The sequence below is a fragment of the Leptonychotes weddellii genome, chromosome 7 (assembly GCF_054177405.1).
Source record: "Leptonychotes weddellii isolate Sample4059 chromosome 7, ASM5417740v2, whole genome shotgun sequence".
NCBI classification, from domain to species: domain Eukaryota; kingdom Metazoa; phylum Chordata; class Mammalia; order Carnivora; family Phocidae; genus Leptonychotes; species Leptonychotes weddellii.
The window spans coordinates 24937886-24954818 of record NC_138375.1 but is presented as its reverse complement, the minus strand read 5'-3'; the positions used below and the strand labels follow the sequence as shown (position 1 = coordinate 24954818).

The 16933-nt window shown below is 37.4% G+C and overlaps 2 protein-coding genes across 3 annotated transcripts; one reads left to right on the top strand and one right to left on the bottom strand.

Annotated features, from left to right (window-relative positions):
- Positions 1 to 352: 352 nt before the first annotated feature.
- Positions 353 to 9245, bottom strand: BRIX1 (biogenesis of ribosomes BRX1). The gene is made up of 10 exons (XM_006735529.3): positions 9045 to 9245; positions 5982 to 6093; positions 4714 to 4757; positions 3174 to 3244; positions 2849 to 2898; positions 2670 to 2743; positions 2463 to 2513; positions 2228 to 2329; positions 1061 to 1189; positions 353 to 819 (listed from the first exon to the last, which is right to left on the bottom strand). Exons 1-10 carry the CDS (start codon positions 9201 to 9203, stop codon positions 550 to 552), a joined length of 1062 nt encoding a protein of 353 aa, XP_006735592.1. The 5' UTR covers positions 9204 to 9245; the 3' UTR covers positions 353 to 549.
- Positions 9246 to 9318: 73 nt separating this feature from the next.
- On the top strand, positions 9319 to 16456 carry RAD1 (RAD1 checkpoint DNA exonuclease). 2 transcript variants are annotated; one of them, XM_031030429.2, is made up of 6 exons: positions 9319 to 9516; positions 10012 to 10255; positions 11096 to 11204; positions 12729 to 12987; positions 14895 to 14993; positions 15318 to 16456. In XM_031030429.2, the coding sequence occupies exons 2-6, from the start codon at positions 10061 to 10063 to the stop codon at positions 15499 to 15501; spliced, it is 846 nt and encodes a 281-aa protein (XP_030886289.1). In that variant the 5' UTR covers positions 9319 to 9516; positions 10012 to 10060; the 3' UTR covers positions 15502 to 16456. The 2 variants fall into 2 exon arrangements, with proteins under 2 accessions (XP_030886289.1, XP_006735593.1); XM_006735530.3 differs by having other exon boundaries at positions 9991 to 10255.
- Positions 16457 to 16933: the final 477 nt, after the last annotated feature.

The following is a 16933-nucleotide window of genomic DNA, read 5'->3' as shown; positions in this document are numbered from 1 at the left end:
GAAGGCAGACACACCGAGCTACTCAGGTGCCCTACTGTACTTTCTTGAGGTGAGAAAACAAGATCAAGGATTGGCTTTTCCAAGGCCTCATTCATTGGTGACTCGGGGACTCCAATCTCAGTAAGATGCTTTTTATTTCTACCAGTCTATCTGCACTTTACCATCCGAAACTAAGCTCTCAAAAGTGCCTAATTCATTGTTTTAAAAGTAATAATGACCCAATAAATCTGTTTGAATTTCAGCTTTGCTAAACCCAAAATTTTAATCCAAGAAAACAGGCCTAAACCTGAGGTGTGCTAAATTTTTAGTAACACCAAACAAGCTTTGAAAAAAAAAAACAAAAAAACAGAAATTAACTGATGAGTTCTAAATATCACTAATGGTGATATTTAGAAAAACATATACACCACGGAAGCCACAGATTTTAATTTGATTTTTGTCTTAAATGCCACACTAATGAGATACAAGGTAGTCCTGGATAATAAAAAGTATTTACACATTGAATACAAAATAAATATAAAATTACTGAAAAGTTAGTTATCCACTGATTCATTTTGCATTCCCACTGTTCATCTTCTGTTTCATTTTTCTTTGCCTTTTGTAAATCCTTTTCTTTCTTGCTTTCAAATCAACTTTCGGCTCTGGTTTTACCCACTGTATTTCTATCGGCTTTTCCTCAGCTGGTATAACAAAAACATCTGCAGTGGGATCATGTGGAAGAATAGTCTTTGGTTCTTTCTTTTTCATTTTCTGTGCATCCTTCACTTGTTGTTTCTCTTTGTATTTTGCGGCTGTGATGGATCTTATGATACGCCGATGCTAAAAACAAAAAAATATCAGATGCTTTCAAAATAAAAACATACTACATATGGTGAGGACATTCACTTATGAGTCCTATTTTCCCTTCACTTTTGTCATTAAAAAAAAGTAGTAATTTGCAAGACTGTATGCAGCAAAAAAACAAATTTAGTTTCACAGTTAACAGAAATTGCTTGACAGAATCATTTTGGCCAGAGAGTTCTGGGCATCCAGGGACCACTGAACAACAAAAATAGCTTACCATGTTTGGTGACTGGTAGTGAGGATTTTCATATAAAGTTGGTCCTCCAAAACTTCCCTGGAAAATCTTTATGAGATTTAAGACAAAGCGAGGTCCTACTTCTACAAGAGCAGCATCTTCTTCTATGATCTTCAATAAAAGGAAACATTTCATTTTGGTTTGGATATACTATTCCTCAAAGTTAGGCTATAACCTCATTACAAATATGCCTAAAACAAGTGAGAACCAATTAAATTAAGGTGGAATGTATTTTCTGAAATATATTACTAGTTACGGGTAATTGTCATGGGAAAATACTAACTTTTTTTCAGGGTGTTCTTTCAAAATTGAGTAATTTCAATTTGGTCCTTATCTTGCTTCTCACAGTGCACATATTGAATGAATTTTAAAATGAATTTTAAAAACTGCTACCACTGTAACAGAATGTATTGAAGCACCCTGTGGAGAACCCTTTTAAAATTTAAGTCAACCCCTAAATTGTATTTAGACATTTAATTCAAATTAGATTAAAAGGTATATAAAAGGTATATAAAAGGATACATGGCCAAATTTATTTTTGAATGGCTCCTGATTGTGGAATTAAGAGGCAACTTCTGAACTACAAATACTAACACAACACTGTTGGTTCAGGTATGTCTGACCTCAGAGGCTAAGGGGCTATGTTTAACTCACACTGCAAGGTATCCAACAACCCATGCAGGAAAGAACCCAGATTACTTCACATGCTGTTCTTTCCACCTCTCTACCTTTCTGACTTCTTATCCTGCCAAACTCTTGCTTCAAGATTTCCAGAATCACTTCTCCTCCTAAATGAGTCGCTGTATGACTCATCTCACAGTTCTCATTGAATGCATTCTACAGGGATCATATTTTTCTAAGTCTTAACAACCTCCACCCCCAGATTCCAACCTCTTTAGAGAGAAACTTGTATCTTACTGAATATATAGTTGCATGTTAGCAAACCCTTACACCACACCAACTGATAGCCGTGGAAAAAAGTAAGTAGAGAAGTAGGTAAAGTATGAGATAGTAGTTAACTGCTACGAGTCTGTGGGGGCAAAAAGCTATTTAAAACAAAAGGACTTATTATTTGCATCTTCTACAAATGCTATATGCTCTATATCCTACTTCATTTCAAAGTGTAATTAAAAATTAATTAAAGCTAACCTGAAAGTTCCGAAACCATATCCTATTATCCAAAATGGTGAAAGTAAACACATGGTCCACAAATGGTTGGCTTTTGGGATGATATCGTGGTGTACTAAAGATCTAGTTAAAAAAAAAAATGTTAATTTCTCATTCTAGCGCATATCATGTATGTTTTAGATAGCTAAATTAACAAAAAGTCCAAAGGAGACACTCATTTATATTACTAAAAATACTTTCTAGAAAAGATATTTACCTGAATTAAGAGTTCTTTTAACAAAGCATAATGTGGTAATTCATCAAAAGCCTATAAAAATAAAGTGAACATATCATTTACAACAGCAGTGTTTTGTTTAAAATTGCTTTGAAATTGTAACTAAATTGAATTACACAACTACATCCACTAAAAAACAACCATGCAGACTAAGAAAGTTAGACCTCATATACTAAATGAGAAACTTACAGGGTCAAAAGACAAAAGGGGCCGAGAACCTTTCAAACAGTTTCCAGTCATCTTTAGTTCAGCTAGGGTATGGACTAGAAAAAATATAACAACAAAAGTAGTCATAACTTTGGCACAATTATCTCAAAAGAGTATTTTTAATTTTGTCTTAAAAAAAATCTTAAACTGAGTCAACTTACTGTTTTGAACGAGGAATTTAGCAGATGGCCCATGAGGTGAATTTGAAAGCCTGAAAAATAGGAAATTTTTCAACTAATTAGAATTTAGAATGTAGTAAATTCTTACTATCTCACAGTTTAAAAGACACCATACCATGTTTGTAACATCCACATATTTAACTTTCTTTAAAGGTTTCAACTTTTGTGAAATCAAATGAATTTGTTTCATCCCCTGGCCCCCTCTTTTTATATTAAAGACTGAAAGAAGTCTATAACCTAAGAGATATAAATAATAAATCCATTTACAAGAACAGTTCCACCTAAATCCTACTTAATACATTCTTACCACATATAGAGATCCTGTTTCTTCTTAGCTTCAAAATAGATACATTTATTGCAGTTTTTCATTTCACAAACCTAAACAAAGTATAAAAAAAGGAAGTAGATAATAAAAATGAGAACCAAAGCAATTAATATCTAGATTCCTCCAAAAATACTTAAGCAGGTTAATAGGCTACCAAGGTCTAAATCTAGGTAAATTCACAAAAAGAAACATTTAAAGTTCCTCTTAGGTATTCTAAGGTAAACAAGATACTCTGGCCTCTCTTCTGCTTACTGGGAATCTCTATCTTCCTAACATACTCCCATGTTCAACCTACAAAAAGTAAAAAAAGATACCCGAGGGATAAAGCACACTACAATTAGCCTCATCAATCTTAGGAAAATACAGTCCTTTAAGAACCAACTACATCCATTATAATGGTTATTTTTATTTTTAACTCTTTAGCGTTTTGATTTTAAGCTCAAGAAATTTAAGATTTTTCTTCCTCATCTGTACTATCATTTCTGTGATTTCCATTTTGTGAAATCACTAAGGGACTGGTGAAAGGCAGAAGTATAGAAAACGTATTTCAAGTTGAATTAAACTTCAACATCCTGAAGGTTTATATTACTATAATATTCATAAACTATCTAATACAGTACTCATCAACTCTCAACTACTTGAGACTTTAAACCTAACAACTTAAAAAAACTCTTAGGTTCGCTGCTTTTGTTTCCTATTGGTCTTAGAACAAAAAACAATACTTAACAACACTAAGCTGGCTGTTTTCTAGTCAAGCCTCAACTGCTGGAAACTCATAACTGGTTTTTTTTCACCTATCTTCACTTGAAATTATACTTGTTCATGGACTGAATCCCCCATTGGAATGTAAGCCCCACTGGATGACAGGGCAGTTTTTCTGTTAAACAGTTTCCACAGCACTAGAATAAGGCCATTTATAACAGAGGTTCAAAAATCCATGCTAAATGAATAAAATAAGCCTTTCTAATAGTGAAAGGAAATGAACTTAAAACACAATTCCTCTAAATTTTTAAAAGTTGGCTTTAAAATATAAGTTCAGTATCTTCAACAATACTTTGAAAATTAACCTATTACTAATTTGTAGTATCTTAAGAGCAATTACCACGTGTATCACCTTTAATACTGGCAGAATACTTTCTAAGATGTGTGGTTTTAAAAATATTTAATGGACTTTTATTTTGTACATGTTGATAGTTTTTTAATAAGTACCCATTACAAATTTAGCACTGTATTGTACATGAGAAAAAAAGAGATACAATCCTTGTCTTCCAGAAATTTCAATATGTTTGGTAAGATAAGACAAATATAAGAATGATCAAAAAGTAATATATACTGAATCACTAAACTGTGAGAATAGACAGTATATAAAAATTTATAAGGCAGATTATTGAAGAGTTAAGAAAATTTGTCTGAGTTACCTTTTACAATTTAGAAGTCACTGAATAACTGACTTATTGTTTAAATCAACTATCTTTAGTGTTCCAAAATATTTTATTTTACTTGAATTACTATCCTAAATTACCTCATTAATGACAAATAACTTGTCTTTACGATCCATTTTTGTATCTATAAAAAGAAAAAAAAAGAAAGTAAATAAAAGATTTCAAAGCTACTTCAAACAAATCATACATGCTTTCTAAAAAAGTATTTTAAGTGTTTTTACAATCTTCAGTTTAAAAGAGATTTTATTTTCAAATTAGACCTAAAAACACATGACCTCTTTAAAAATCTTGTTCATTTTTTCTAAAAATGGCTGATTAGAAAACAGTCCTCGAGAATCATAAATTATGATCTAAGCAGTGTTTCTAGTCAACTTTACATATTCCACAAGTCCCTTTCAAATATGGAAACATTCTCACAAATTGAACTATGTTCTAGGATTGCAGTTTAAGGAACACTCACTGAAGAAACTAAAATTTGAACTGAAGAAAGTTTCTTTGAATTCTGAATCATAGTTGTCAAGGAAATGGACTGAAAAAAACTTTCAGATTATCACAGAAAAAAAATTAGATCTCTTCTTAGTTTCAGAGATATAAAGATACGAACAGCGGACCCCAGTTTGAGAAACAGTGGTCTAAGGAACAATGTTATTACCTAGAATTAAAGCCAAAAGCATCTTCCAACACAGGCACAAAGACAGCTGTATGATGGTACTGCCACAGTTCTAAACTTAAAACTTCACTTGCCTGCAAGATACACCATTGCTAAAAAGAGTATCTTGGCATTTAGAAGTAGGCTGAGCCCCAAATTAAAGGTGCTTCAAATCCCACTCTGGTCCATTAACTTTCTAATCAGAACAGGTTTTTTTTGTTTGCAAAAAAAACAAAGATAGTAGGGCACCTAGGTAGCTCAGTGGTTAAGTGTCTGACTCTCGATCTCAGCTCAGGTTTTGATCCTGGGGCTGGGAGTTCAAGCCCTATGTTGGACCCCACACTGGGTGTGGAGCCAACTTAAGAAAAAAAATGCAGATAGCGATACATGGCAGTCCTCAATTACTTAGAAGGACAAACCAGCTCGTGACCTCTGAGAGCATTACAATGACGGCATTCCTGGACCTTCAAGAAATGTTTTGATAATAGGATATCTAAGAAAGTGAAGGGAATATTTAATGAATTTTGTAAAGAATTTCTAACAAAATATTAATTGGAAAAATCTTGTCACTGTTCTGAGGCAACAGAGTTCTTTACCTGAAAAGGCTGAACAAATGACAAGGTTAAACAATGACTTCAAGTGAGAATATACAGATAACTTTATAAATAAGAACTTTTAAAGTGTATGATATAAAGGCACCTGCTTTAGAATGAGGCATCAACATTCTCAAGTCTTGCATTAAATGTCTTGTTCTGAAATTTATTCCTCTGGAAGAAAAGATGAGAATCCGTTCCTTATTTTTCCACTTGCCCTAAAGAAAAAGAAAATGTTAAGATTTTTAAATCTCATACTGAACCTACCTTGTTTTTTTTTTAAAGATAGTTTTAAAAGTATCTCTTTCTTAACTACTCCACCATCCTCTAATGTATCAAGACTACATCCTTAATTCTGCCTCTCTCCCATGTATGTAATTCAGGGAATTGAGATGTTTCACTATACATAGAATCTTTCCACCCTTGAATTCAGAACAAACTCCTCAGTCAATATTCCTTTCACAAGAACACTTTAATATTAATATTTACTAGTTCCTACCAGGAGTCAGGCACTGTTCTTATGTGGGAAGATAGTCAACAAGCAAGCAAATCAATAAAGACATGAAGGCAAGAACAGCATGAAACCCTTATTTAGATGTTTTGCCATTTCTCTGTATGACAGATAACCATAACCATAACATATCTGTCATATAGGGTAGAAATGGCAAAGCATCATGGCATCATGTGATTATGCAAAAAAGGGAACTTAAAAAGTCCCCATTTTTTCTTAATAAGACAAAATTTAGATCCCCTATCCAAAAAAGCAAGCTAAGGTAGCCCTTAGTTCTAATAAAATAACACAGCCAATGGAAAAGTTAACTTCTTGTATGTAAGGTAAGTAGAGACACAATAATATTCATAAAAAGCTTCCAGGGAGTAAGCCAAACAATCCTGACAATCTCTCAGTAGTATTCACTGACCATGGCTGCCTCCCAGAAATGCTTTCCTTGGCTTTCTTCATTTTTGGTTTTTCTTCTTCCATCTCTCCAATTCCTCCTCCTGACTCCAAAGTGTCTTTCCTAGCCCTCTTTTGGTTTCTGTTCTCCCCAGGACAGAGTTCTCATAATCATTCCATAGCTTCAATTGTCAAATCTATAGAAAGGTAAGGAACTCTCTCCACTCCTAATAAACCAAGTATTTGACTTAATACCTCAAATTCAACTCTAGAAAACTAAACCTTAAATGAAGTTTCCTGTTAAATGATGCAACCATCATTTCCATCCCCCAGGCTTTGAATCATCTATTTGCCCTATTCTCCTATATCATAAGCACTACTAAATGCTGTCAATTTCGCTTTCAAAACAAGAAGATATCAGGAGGGGAAGAATGAAGAGGGGGAAATCGGAGGGAGAGATGAACCATGACAGACGATGGACTCTGAAAAACAAACTAAGGGTTCTAGAGGGGAGGGGGGTAGGAGGATGGGTTAGCCTGGTGATGGGCATTAAAGAGGACATGTTCTGCATGGAGCACTGGGTGTTATACACAAACAATGCATCATGGAACACTATATCAAAAACTAATGATGTAATGTATGGTGATTAACATAACATAATAATAAAAAAAATAAAAAAATATACAGTAAAAAAAAAAAAAACAACTCTTAATGTCTCTTAATCCCCTCCCATTCCAAGTACCCACATTCAGATCCTTATCATCTCAAATCTCCCAAATGGCTAGCCTTCCCAGACAGGTGTTTTTCCAATAGGTTTGGCCGACAAGCACCAGCTTAGTCTTTTTAAAGCACTGTTTCAATCACATCCTTAACCTCCCAGGATTTTCTAAACAAACTCCAATACAACATAGCTTTAACGCTGGATTCTAAAATACATTTCTACTTTTACCTCACTATTGCCCTAAATCAACCCTACCTTTTAGCTAATCTGGCTCTATTTTCATTTTTCCTCCACATCAATGCCTTTGATCATTTTTTCTTCTTTGCCCTTGTATTGTTCCCTCTCATTTTTGAATACTAAAATTGTGCCCTTACTTTGAGATCCAGCTCAAGGGCTGATCCCTTACCTGACTGTCCTAGGGTAAAAGTAACCTCTACCTTCTGTACTTCCATAGAATTTCTCATAATATGACTCAGGTCATAGATACTACCCTATTTCCTTCCAGGTTAAGGGAAGAGTGGGAGCACTAACATTTATTGAAAATCCTCCAGAAGTCCAGCTTATTCTTCATAAAAAGTAAATCACATTTTCTTCTTCTTAATTTGCAGATGACAAAAGAGCTCAACACGTGGACATTAATTATCTGTAGGGCTAGAATTTAAACTCATCTTTCATCCCTCAGAGCTAACTCCTTTCCTAGTGCTTGCCACCAGAGTGGTCATTTATCACCTACTACCTGCTAAAGTACTATGCTAAGGGCCAGGAAAGTAGAAATAGAATCAAAATAGAAATAAATCAAAGACCATCTTTGTGTCCAAAGTATTCGACCTAGCTTATGGAAAGGAAGTTAAGCCCAACAACTTGTGTTCACCTTCTCTTGAATACAAACCATGAACTTACATGAGTTCTTAAGTTTCCTTCCAAACTCCCAACACTTCAGAAAGAAAGTCACATTCTAGTTTAGCAATCCCAAAGCCAGAGGAAACCTAACTTCGTACAGTACCTGACCTATATATACCAAGTCTGAATACGAGAAAAGTTCATTCTATCTAGTCTAGCTTTCATCATCCCTTAAGAGTTAAAAACCTGATCAGGCAAGTCAAAGTCATTATCCCAAGGGCAGCAACTTTTTAAAGGACCGCCTAACAAGCTTCAGGATCCCTGACTGACAGTAGCTATGGCGGAATAGGGGGACTAGTAACTTCTGGAAGATATATACTCAACAGCGAGAAATAACTTTAAGGAAAAGCAATACCACCCCCAAGGGCGGGAAATGGAGTAATCAGAAGACACAACACTGGGACTGAGTACCCCAAAGGTTGCTTCTCTGTGAACCGTTCCGAAGCCCGCCCGCTTCCTCGGCCGCAGCCTCCAGAAGACGGCCACGTGCATGAGAGCTAGCTGTAAGCGCGGTGTCTGACCGGGAGGAGAGCTGAGACCGAGCTCCGGTAACAGACAGGCAACTTCGAAATTAGCAAAGCTCTCATCAGGGAGGTGGCCCCAGGGAAGGCGTGTAGAGCCGCAGGTGTAACCTGGATGAAAGCCCTCTCTACCTTGCAAACGGGGCCTGGGATACGGTCTCTCTCTTCTTCCTCCGCCTCTTCTGCCATGTCGCGCAGCTTAGCTGGCTGCTTGGCATCTTTTTCGTTCCTTTTTGTTTTTTTCGCCTGAACCGCCAAGCCTCCACGCCGCTTCCTCTTGGTCGCCGCCATCTTGCCTGACCGCCTTCGCTCTAGGCTTTCCTTCCGGCTCTGCCGCTCGCTCCCCTTTCCGATCTCTATGGTACCGAGCGCTCGGCTCTGCAGTCCCCCGGCTCGATGGTACCTTTTTCCGGTTTCTGGTGACGCACGCGCAGCTCTCTAAGCTGCCTCTGTCTCTGAGGTGACGGTGGCCGAGGTGGCTGTGTGGTCTGCAAAGAGTGGCGGGAGCGGCTGCATTTCCTCCCCAGTTACCCGGGAGGCGCGGCCCGGCTTCTTCGGTGACCTGGCTGCGAAGGGCTCTCGGGCGTCGGATCCCGCCGGAAAGGTAAGGTTTCCGCGCCCCGGATCCCGGGGCCAGTAGATAGATGCCGCCTCTCGACGGGTTGGTGAATGGGGTTGTGTGGGACTCGAGGATCTTTCGAGGAATGGGGGCCCGCCCTCTATCGCCTATTCTGTTAGGGTTAAGGTTGGGGGCACCGGACAGCGCAAACCCGACTCTGCGGGGACACGTAGTCCCAGTTTGGGGGGACTGGCCCTCCGTAGAACTACCGTGTTAGTTGCCTGTTTTCATTGTTCACAATTTTTCTTGTGTTACTAGCCTCTTACTAAAGACGAGGAAATCGTAGCTTAGAGTGAAGAGTAATTTCCCCCCAAAGTTAGAGAGTTGAAGTGGCAGAAGTGGGGTGCAACCCCTGTCCGGCGGAGTTCGATGCCCAGGCGTCTTCCATTCGCCTCAGCGCAGGTTGACATCGCGGGCCTTGCCAGTTTGATCCGGAGTTTTATTGTCGAATCTCATCAGGTGTTTGGTGATTCTCGGCAGCAAGTGTTGGCACCGGGAGCATCCCTTGGGACCAAATGTGCAGTGGACGATGCCCCTCCTAACCCCACAGATCCAAGACGAGAATGACTACAGCTTAGTGGCCAGCCTTGACAACGTTAGGAATCTCTCCACTATCTTGAAGGCTATTCATTTCCGAGAACATGCTACGTGTTTCGCTACTAAAAATGGAATCAAGGTTACAGTGGAAAATGCAAAGTGTGTGCAAGCAAATGCTTTTATTCAGGTATGGAAACAGGCATCTTTTAAGTGATTTGCCAACAGTCCCGCAGTTGACAAGTGGCTGAGTTGGGATGAGAACCCAAACATTGTTTCCAGAATATATGCTCTTGGCCAATACTTCCCTTTTCCCTTTTATTGGTTATAATCTGTCATTACAAAGTAATATATGTATGGTTCAGAGAGGATTTCAGACTTAATCAAACTTTTTTTTTTAAAGATTTTATTTATTTGACAGAGCACAAGCCGGGGGAGTGGCAGGCAGAGGGAGAAGCAGGCTCCCCACTGAGCAGGGAGCCCAATGCCATGGGGGGCTCAATCCCAGGACTCTGGGATCATGACCTGAACCGAAGGCAGATGCTTATCCAACAGCCACCCAGGCACCCCTAATCCAACATTTTTTTGAACACCAAAGTGCACAGTGTGACCTCAGGTATAGAGGGATAGATAAGACATGGTTCCTGTCCTCAAAAGAAATTGAAAACTAGTATCACTCATGCATTATCAAATTGTTTGGCTGTTTTCCAAATGACTTTAGCCCTGTCGATGGGCAAAAAATGAGACAAGGGAAAGTCATGTGGGCGATAGTTTAGATCAAGAAGCTAGATGAAAGACCTTTCATAAAGTTTTGCATGGTGCTGAAATCAGTTAGACCTTTAAATGCTGAGTAGTAGTATTCTAATGGATAATAGTTGAAAAAGCTTAAGATGTTTTGATTGGTAATCAGAAATTATTTTCATGGGGTTAGCACAATATTGTTATTTTTAAAACATATAAAGTGAAATCTCGAACCTTGTGAGTTTTCACTAATATATATATACATTTTCATGTTTACTTTTTTTCACAGGCTGGAATATTTCAAGAGTTTATAGTTCAGGAAGAGTCTGTTACTTTTCGAATAAATTTAACTGTCCTTTTAGACTGTTTATCTATTTTTGGATCAAGTCCTATGCCAGGTGAGCCATTTTATTATGACACAAAAGCATTATACAGATGGTCAGAAAAATACAGGAAAAGTTATTAGAAGTAAGAAACATATCTTGGAAATTGCAAATTCATTTTTCACTGGTCACAATCATGGATTCTAACTTTTCACATTAATAGAAAGTGTACTATAGTTCTTTCCGTATTTGCAAAAGTATTTATATTAATCTTTTTTTAATTTACAAAGTTTTGGGGATTTTAAATTTGAACTGGCCAATAGAAGACTTTGAATATGTGTTAGCTTTAACATTGCAAAATATGTATTAAATGCTTCCTTTCCCTAACTTGTTCAGAATTACACAGTTTAGTGGCCAAGAAAAACAGAAACCAATTCTCCTCACACTTAGTTTACTGTGTTCAAAATGTGCTTGCTTTTATTTAAGTCCTGTTTATAAATTGTCTATTTCCTGAAATGTTTAATTTTAAAATATATGTGTTATTTTTTTAGGAATAGTGAATTCAGTTGCTATGGATATAAAATTACAAGGAATCCCCTGAAGAATGATTTCATTTCACAGGAATCTAGAGATTAGCTAGGGAAAGTTCAGTTGTAGTTCTTTAGAAAATATATTTTAATTTTGTACTGACAATTCCATTATTATTATACATTTTTCTTTTTTTTTTTTTTTAAAGATTTTTTATTTATTTATTTGAGAGAGAGAGCACATGAGAGTGGGGAGGGTCAGAGGGAGAAGCAGACTCCCTGCCGAGCAGGGAGCCCAATGCGGGACTCGATCCTGGGACTCCAGGATCATGACCTGAGCCGAAGGCAGTCGCTTAACCAACTGAGCCACCCAGGCGCCCATTATACATTTTTCTAATGCAGCATCCCCTAGCTGGTTTTTCATAAAACATCTGCCTTCCCCCATTCCTCACTGTGGCTCTCCATCCAGTAAGAGAAAGCAGATAGAATGTCTAGTCATATTCCTCCCCCTCTCTAGGGGTTTGTAGTGTTAAAACCCACACCACCATGAACCACCCTCTCTTTTCTCCCAATTTGATCTTACAGTTTGAGGAAATGTAAATAATATCTCGCAATAGGAAAGGTTGGAAGGATCCTTATCACAGCGAATACACGGACATTATCGTACAGACAGTATCAAAGCAGTCCACTGTTGCATACACTGCGCCTTTGAGAAAGAGCATAGCCTATTCTCTAGTAATTCTGTTACTTGCAGTATTGGCCCATGTAGATTCTCCATCCTGAAAATTGTAGATATATAAAATCAATAAGCTATTTCTGAGGTGTTTTTGGCAAGCTGGAAAATGATTTCAAAGAGTTACAGTTTGTTCTCATTGCCAGTTTTATTAGTTATTGTTTGAATTGTCTATGCGTAACTTATCAGGGAAAATATACCTTTTTATAAAGAGATGCATACATATGTGTTAGAAATTGGGCAGAATAAAATAATCTTCAGGAATTTAAGTATCATTTAAGGAGAAGCGGAACCTGCATTATAAAGCTAAGCCCAACATGTGATTTATTTCCATTGCAGGGACTTTAACTGCACTTCGGATGTGTTACCAAGGTTATGGTTACCCTTTGATGCTATTTCTGGAAGAAGGAGGAGTGGTGACAGTCTGTAAAATCAATACTCAGGAACCCGAGGAAACTCTGGATTTTGATTTCTGCAGCACCAATGTTATCAATAAAATTATTCTGCAGTCAGAGGGGCTCCGTGAAGCATTTTCCGAATTGGATATGACAAGTGAAGTGCTACAGATCACCATGTCTCCCGACAAGCCTTATTTCAGGTACTTGAACTCAGGGCAATTATAATTAATACTGTAATCTACTCTTATCTCCCTCCTTACACATTTGCTTAGGATGCAGAACTTTTATTATCCAGGTTCCTAGAATTTTCAGATCTTTAGAGAGCTTTTACTCTTATTTCATACTTCTATAGATTGGGAAACCTGTGGTCCAGGAAGATGAACTCAGTATTTAAAATTTCATAGTTAGGTAGTGTTGGTTTGTAGGTGAATAGCCCTGTCTCCTACTTTATAAACTAATGGTATTTTCATTGTACTACTTACTGGTGTAGCTCAAGTTACATCACGAGGAAAATTTGGGTTTAAACTTTTGGCAAAGGTGTTTATATCATATGGTATCTCTTCTTTCCTTTCAAGTTAGTATAGGATGCAAAAGGAAACAGATGTTTTCTATACATGGTTCATTCATTAAGTATCTATTAGTCACCTACTGTATGCCTATCCACCTTTTTAAGCACTTTGGAAGGGAATGGCTTAAAGTCAAGGTGAAGAGAAAAATATGTGAAACAGCCTCAAAGGAACAGAATTGCATGCCACTAAGTACCAAAATACAGAGACGCTTAGAGAACAGTACCTGAGTACTTATGGGGGATTGATCGAGGCAAGCTTCCTAAGGGAGGGCAATTTTCAGCAGGAATACAATGTCAAAAACTCTCAAGCTGCTCCTGATGTTTTGAACCAACAAATTATGAAATTTTCAGGATTAGAATCAATTTCGAGAGAGGATTTAAATAGTTCTTCTCTTTTTAATTACATCAGAATATTAAAAAGTAAAGGAACTAAAAATACATAAGAAATGAGAGGTATGTTCTTTTTACATCTACTCTAGAAAAATTGCAGGCCCTTATCATGACATGGAGCAGTTAAAAATTTGACTCAAGATTGGTTAAAATATTAACCAAAATGGAAATGCTACCTAAGCAGTGATAAGAATTAAAATCTGGGCACTTAAACAGTATATTTCAGAGGATCCCCACCTAAGTGATGTCTCTCAGCATAGGTAACTAGATAGATCGTGGTATCTTTCATCTCCTGTATGGGAAATGGTGGTGGGGAACTAGGAGTTGAAATTTTTTTCCAGATGTGTCAAATTTGAGGTGCCCCTGAAACTAGGGAGTATTGGACATATGGAGTTCAGGACATCAGTCTAGAATGGAAATTTAGATTTTGGAGTCATCATAATGGCTGGGTATGGACAAGATGGCTCAGAGAGAAAGAGCTTACTTTAGAGGAGAGAAAAGATGGAACCTGAGGAAGACTAGCACCTAGGTCTTCTATCACTGTGCTCACACAGTACTTACCAATGTGGTAACCCCATAGCAAATGATCAATAAATTCTTGCAGACTAAACAAACATACAAACATTTACAAATTGCTAAACACACAAACTGCTGACACTGCCAAGCAAGGAAAACCGTGAAACCGCCTAAAGAGTAGTCTGACTAAGATACAGAAGAGCCAGAATTCCGGGGTGTGGTGGCAAGGATGGGGCTCAGGACCCCGGGCTTCCCAATGAGTTTGATTAGGGTCTTCCATCATTCTTCAAACTTTCTTTCCTTTTATATGATTTCTGATTTAAGGATGAGGAAAGGTGAGTATCAGAGTAGAATTGAGGTAATGAAATTGAGGCAAACACCCCTGGATTTTGATGGATTCATGATGGATTTTTTCCAAAGCTGCTTATTAGTTGCTAGATCTTCTGAACTCCCACAGCATTCTGCGGGAATCTTTATTACTGTAATTGGTATAGTGTATTGTCAGCATTTGTTTATATTATGTGTTTCATTCACCAGAATGAGCTTCTTAAGGAAGTGTCTTCTTTACTGAGATCCTAACGTGGCTTATTGCTGGACCAGTGAATAAGTGAATTGCTCATTTTTTTACTGTAGGTTATCTACTTTTGGGAATGCGGGAAGCTCCCACCTTGATTATCCCAAAGATTCTGATTTGATGGAATCATTTCATTGTAACCAGACCCAGGTGAACAGGTCAGTTCTTAAAATATTTGTGATGAAGGTGAGGTTGAATATCACATATCTATTAAATAAATGTAAAACTTTCGATCTGTTGCTAAAGGTATAACATCCTAAAGATATAAAGAGTAGGGTGCTGGGTGTACTTGGGGATTTGGGGTTGTGATAGTGGATGAAATTTTATAAACGAAAAATATTAGCAAATTGGACAAGTATTTGATTTTATCCTTATATTTGTTACTTGGTAGTGTTTGGCTAATTTTTGTCCTTTACTTGGAGTTATGAGCACTGCTTCAAGTGTGTCCAAATAACAACTGCTTCTTATTTACGCCTCTACAGATACAAGATTTCCTTACTGAAACCCTCCACAAAGGCCTTAGTCCTGTCTTGTAAGGTATCTATTCGAACAGATAACCGAGGATTCCTCTCATTACAGTATATGATTAGAAATGAAGATGGACAGATATGTTTTGTGGAATATTACTGCTGCCCTGATGAGGAAGTTCCTGAATCAGAGTCTTAAGTATGGCCTTCCCTGTGGTTTCTACCTGAACATTCATGATAGGTCACATCCTCATTCTGGGTATAGTATCTCCAGGAGACTGGGTTTTCTAAAGGGAAGAAGCATGGAGGAGACGCAAACAAGGTCCATGTACCCTAATAGTTGCTGTATATTTTGTAAGTAAATGTTTTCATATAGTCATGGATTACCCACTACCGGACTGTCCTTTGGTTCTGTCTTTTGAACTCATCATTATGAGCCAAGATGAATAATCTATTTAAGTCAGACATTTCAAGAGTCTAAAAATTTAAAGTTTGATGAATCCATACCTGAAATGTTCTTTTATTTATTTACTATTAGAAAGAGCAGCTGCATATGGGCATTGCTTATTAGTTTGAATTCCGGAGAATATATCTTAACAGTGGTTCTCAAAGTGTGGCATCTAGACCAATAGCATCACCATTACCTGGAAACTTGTCAGAAACTCTGGAGGTGGGCCAATAATCTGTAGCTTAAGAAAACTTTCCCCCAGGAAATTCTGATGCATGCTAATGTTGGAGAACCACTGTTTTGAAGGATACTTTTTTTGTTGTTTTAATAGCGTTTAATTGCACTGAAGTGATTGCTTTTACATGTGATTTCTTCCCAAATGTTCTGAAGTTTAGGCTTTGCCAGACAAGTCTGAGTAATTATATGATTTATTTTTAAAGTATACATTTTAAAGAAATCTATGAACAAGATATATAAAACAGTCTTCAGAGTTGAGTTACAGGATTTCTTCTTGTTCTCTGCAGCTGTTCAGTGCAGTAAGTACTGTAGTAAGTACTTACTAGATAACTTCTGTTTGCCTATAAGAGTTTCTCATCCAAACCAAGATGTAGAAAATCAGTTATTAAGTGATTTTGCACTTTCTTGGGTAGTTTTCCATCAATTTTTATGGCATGTGGATATTTAATAAAATGAAATACTAAAATTATCTGGCTTGTTTTCTAGTAGAAAAAATATATAACTAAAATAAAGTTTCCTGTACCGTGTGATACAGATCAGTGTTGCGCAGGCACCATTGGCCTTTGTGGGTGGGACAATTCTTCATGGAGAAAAAACTCATCCCATTGCAGGATTCATTTAACCTCCTTGGCTCCTACCCACTGATGTCAATCCTTGTGACCTGTGACCCCCACCCCCCGCTACTGATGGTTAAAAGCCATTGAATAATATTCATCAAAAACATTCATCAAAGGGGTATATGGGTATATTTGGAATGCCTTACCTTAAAATAGGCCACATGGCATGAGAGGAGATTGGTTTGGAGAGTAGTTCAGCAAAGCACTTCAGGGAAACACTCCCCCAGAACAGCTGTGGGCTCTGCTCCCCGGGACATGGACAATTCTGGGTGTCTAGCTCAGAGTGACTCCCTGATAACTACTGAGCCTCCCAAGTCATCTCAGGATGC